Source organism: Ascaphus truei, chromosome 11, assembly GCF_040206685.1.
Source record: "Ascaphus truei isolate aAscTru1 chromosome 11, aAscTru1.hap1, whole genome shotgun sequence".
Lineage (NCBI taxonomy): Eukaryota > Metazoa > Chordata > Amphibia > Anura > Ascaphidae > Ascaphus > Ascaphus truei.
In genome coordinates, this window is record NC_134493.1 from 52,985,308 (window position 1) to 52,990,307 (window position 5,000).

Genomic DNA, 5,000 nt, shown 5'->3' on the forward strand with positions numbered 1-5,000 from the left:
ATCTGCCCCCCCCCCACCCGGCCTTCTACCCGTATCTGCTCCCCCCCCCCCCACCCGGCCTTCTACCCGTATCTGCCCCCCCCCCCACCCGGCCTTCTACCCGTATCTGCCCCCCCCCCCCACCCGGCCTTCTACCCGTAACTGCCCCCCCCCAGCTGGCCTTCTACCCGTATCTGACACACCCCCCGCCGGCCTTCTACCTGTATCTGACACACCCCCCACCGGCCTTCTACCCGTATCTGACACACACCCCGCAGGCCTTCTACCCGTATCTGACACACACAACGCCGGCCTTCTACCCGTATCTGACACACACCCCGCCGGCCTTCTACCCGTATCTGACACACACCCCGCCGGCCTTCTACCCGTATCTGACACACACCCCGCAGGCCTTCTACCCGTATCTGACACACACAACGCCGGCCTTCTACCCGTATCTGACACACACCCCGCCGGCCTTTTACCCGTATCTGCCCCCTCCTCCCCCCCAGCCGGCCTTCTACCCGTATCTGACCCCCCCCCCCCCCAGCCGGCCTTCTACCTGTATCTGACCCCCCCCCCCCCCAGCCGGCCTTCTACCCGTATCTGACATACCCCCCGCCGGCCTTCTACCCGTATCTCTGACACACACCCCGCCGGCCTTCTACCCGTATCTGACACACACCCCGCCGGCCTTCTACCCGTATCTGACACACACCCCTGCCGGCCTTCTACCCATATCTGACACACCCCCCGCCGGCCTTCTACCCGTATCTGACACACCCCCCGCCGGCCTTCTACCCGTATCTCTGACACACACCCCGCCGGCCTTCTACCCGTATCTGACACACCCCCCGCCGGCCTTCTACCCGTATCTGACACCCCCCCCCCTCCCAGCCGGCCTTCTACCCGTATCTGACACACACCCCGCCGGCCTTCTACCCGTATCTGACACACACCCCGCCGACCTTCTACCCCTATCAGCCCCCCCCAGCCGGCCTTCTACCCGTCTCTGACACACACCCCGCCGGCCTTCTACCCGTATCTGACACACACCCCAGCCGGCCTTCTACCCGTATCTGACACACCCCCCGCCGGCCTTCTACCCGTATCTGACACACTCTCCCCGCCGGCCTTCTACCCGTATCTGACACACCCCCCGCCGGCCTTCTACCCGTATCTGACACACACCCCGCCGGCCTTTTACCCGTATCTGCCCCCTCCTCCCCCCCAGCCGGCCTTCTACCCGTATCTGACACACACCCCGCCGGCCTTCTACCCGTATCTGACACACACACCCCGCCGGCCTTCTAACTGTATCTGACACACACACACAGCCGGCCTTATACCCGTATCTCTCTCTCTCTCTCTCTCTCTCTCTCTCTCACACACACACACACACACACACACACACACACACACACACACACACACACACACACACACACACACACACACACACACACTCCTCTTTTCTCTCTCCTCCTGGCAGCCCTCCGAGGATGAGAACAGTGATAACAGCAATGAGTGTGTTGTGTGTCTGTCCGACCTGCGGGACACCCTGATCCTGCCGTGCAGACACCTCTGTCTGTGTAACTCCTGCGCTGACACCCTGCGCTACCAGGCCAACAACTGCCCCATCTGCAGACTGCGTGAGTACTCGCTGTGCGTGTGTGTGATACCAAGCCAACAACTGCCCCATCTGCAGACTGCGTGAGTACTCTCTGTGCGTGTGTGTGATACCAGGCCAACAACTGCCCCATCTGCAGACTGCGTGAGTACTCTCTGTGCGTGTGTGTGATACCAGGCCAACAACTGCCCCATCTGCAGACTGCGTGAGTACTCTCTGTGCGTGTGTGTGATACCAAGCCAACAACTGCCCCATCTGCAGACTGCGTGAGTACTCTCTATGCGTGTGTGTGATACCAGGCCAACAACTGCCCCATCTGCAGACTGCGTGAGTACTCTCTGTGCGTGTGTGTGATACCAAGCCAACAACTGCCCCATCTGCAGACTGCGTGAGTACTCTCTGTGCGTGTGTGTGATACCAAGCCAACAACTGCCCCATCTGCAGACTGCGTGAGTACTCTCTGTGCGTGTGTGTGATACCAGGCCAACAACTGCCCCATCTGCAGACTGCGTGAGTACTCTCTGTGCGTGTGTGTGATACCAAGCCAACATCTGCCCCATCTGCAGACTGCGTGAGTACTCTCTGTGCGTGTGTGTGATACCAGGCCAACAACTGCCCCATCTGCAGACTGCGTGAGTACTCTCTGTGCGTGTGTGTGATACCAGGCCAACATCTGCCCCATCTGCAGACTGCGTGAGTACTCTCTGTGCGTGTGTGTGATACCAGGCCAACAACTGCCCCATCTGCAGACTGCGTGAGTACTCTCTGTGCGTGTGTGTGATACCAGGCCAACAACTGCCCCATCTGCAGACTGCGTGAGTACTCTCTGTGCATGTGTGTGATACCAGGCCAACAATTTGCCCCATCTGCAGACTGCGTGAGTACTCTCTGTGCGTGTGTGTGATACCAGGCCAACAACTGCCCCATCTGCAGACTGCGTGAGTACTCGCTGTGCATGTGTGTGATACCAGGCCAACAACTGCCCCATCTGCAGACTGCGTGAGTACTCTCTGTGTGTGTGTGTGATACCAGGCCAACAACTGCCCCATCTGCAGACTGCGTGAGTACTCTCTGTGCGTGTGTGTGATACCAGGCCAACATCTGCCCCATCTGCAGACTGCGTGAGTACTCTCTGTGTGTGTGTGATACCAGGCCAACAACTGCCCCATCTGCAGACTGCGTGAGTACTCTCTGTGCGTGTGTGTGATACCAGGCCAACAACTGCCCCATCTGCAGACTGCGTGAGTACTGTCTGTGTGCGTGTGTGTGATACCAAGCCAACAACTGCCCCATCTGCAGACTGCGTGAGTACTCTCTGTGCGTGTGTGTGATACCAGGCCAACAACTGCCCCATCTGCAGACTGCGTGAGTACTCTCTGTGCGTGTGTGTGATACCAGGCCAACAACTGCCCCATCTGCAGACTGCGTGAGTACTGTCTGTGCGTGTGTGTGATACCAGGCCAGCAACTGCCCCATCTGCAGACTGCGTGAGTACTGTCTGTGCGTGTGTGTGATACCAGGCAAGCACGTGCGGTGCCGTGTCTGTGTTTGCAGGTGATGTGTTCATGTGTGTATGACGTGTTGTGTTCTCGCGTGTGTATGACGTGTTCATGTGTGTATGACGTGTTGTGTTCTCGCGTGCAGCGTTCCGCGCCCTCCTGCAGATCCGCGCAGTGAGGAGGAAGCCGGGACCTCTCCCCCCCATCTCATTCAGTCCGGTGCTGGCTCAGAGCCTGGAGCACGACGACAACTCTGTGAGTAACACACACACACACCCCAACAACACACACTAACACCCCAACAACACACACTAACACCCCAACAACACACACTAACACCCCAACAACACACACTAACACCCCAACAACACACACTAACACCCCAACAACACACACTAACACCCCAACAACACACACACACTAACACCCCAACAACACACACACACTAACACCCCAACAACACACACTAACACCCCAACAACACACACTAACACCCCAACAACACACACTAACAAACCAACAACACACACTAACAAACCAACAACACACACTAACACCCCAACAACACACACACACTAACACCCCAACAACACACACTAACACCCCAACAACACACACTAACACCCCAACAACACACACTAACACCCCAACAACACACACACACACACACACACACACACTAACACCCCAACAACACACACACACACTAACACCCCAACACACACACACTAACACCCCAACAACACACACACACTAACACCCCAACAACACACACACTAACACCCCAACAACACACACACACTAACACCCCAACAACACACACACACACGAAACACCCCAACAACACACACTAACACCCCAACAACACACACTAACACCCCAACAACACACACTAACACCCCAACAACACACACTAACACCCCAACAACACACACTAACACCCCAACAACACACACACACACACACACACACACACACACACACACACACACACACACACACACACACACACACACACACACACCCCAACAACACACACACACTAACACCCCAACAACACACACACACTAACACCCCAACAACACACACACACTAACACCCCAACAACACACACACACTAACACCCCAACAACACACACACACTAACACCCCAACAACACACACACTAACACCCCAACAACACACACACACACACACACACACACACACACACACACACACTAACACCCCAACAACACACACACACTAACACCCCAACAACACACACACACACACGAACACCCCAACAACACACACACACACTAACACCCTAACAACACACACACACTAACACCCCAACAACACACACACACCAACACCCCAACAACACACACACACACTAACAACCCAACAACACACGCTTCGTATTCAGTCCTATGCTGGTCCAGAGTAAAGCTCTGAGGTTCTGTACAACACACAGGCCAGGCGTCCATTGTCCTACATAGTAACACCCACACAGAGCTCTCATAAACTGTATGCAGTGACCCTGCCCTCCCCCCTGTATGCAGTGACCCCATGCCCACCCACTCCTGTATGCAGTGACCTCTGCCCTCCCCCCTGTATGCAGTGACCCTGCACTCCCACCCTGGTATGCAGTGACCCTGCCCTCCCCCCTGTATGCAGTGACCCTGCACTCCCCCCCTGGTATGCAGTGACCCTGCCCTCCCCCCTGTATGCAGTGACCCTGCACTCCCCCCCTGGTATGCAGTGACCCTGCCCTCCCCCCTGTATGCAGTGACCCCTGCCCACCCACTCCTGTATGCAGTGACCTTGCCCTCCCCCCTGTATGCAGTGACCTCTGCCCTCCCCCCTGTATGCATGACCCCTGCCCACCCCCCCCCGTATGCAGTGAC

The 5,000-nt window shown here is 56.8% G+C and overlaps 1 protein-coding gene across 4 annotated transcripts in view; it reads left to right on the forward strand.

Annotated features, from left to right (window-relative positions):
- The window catches only part of MGRN1 (mahogunin ring finger 1), a 29,388-nt gene that overhangs the window by 10,552 nt on the left and 13,836 nt on the right, over window positions 1-5,000 (forward strand). For all 4 annotated transcript variants that reach the window (XM_075566329.1, XM_075566330.1, XM_075566332.1 and 1 more), the window contains 2 exons: window positions 1,472-1,631; window positions 3,254-3,363. In XM_075566329.1, coding sequence (XP_075422444.1) covers window positions 1,472-1,631; window positions 3,254-3,363 — 270 coding nt within the window. The remainder of the gene's footprint in view (window positions 1-1,471; window positions 1,632-3,253; window positions 3,364-5,000) is intronic.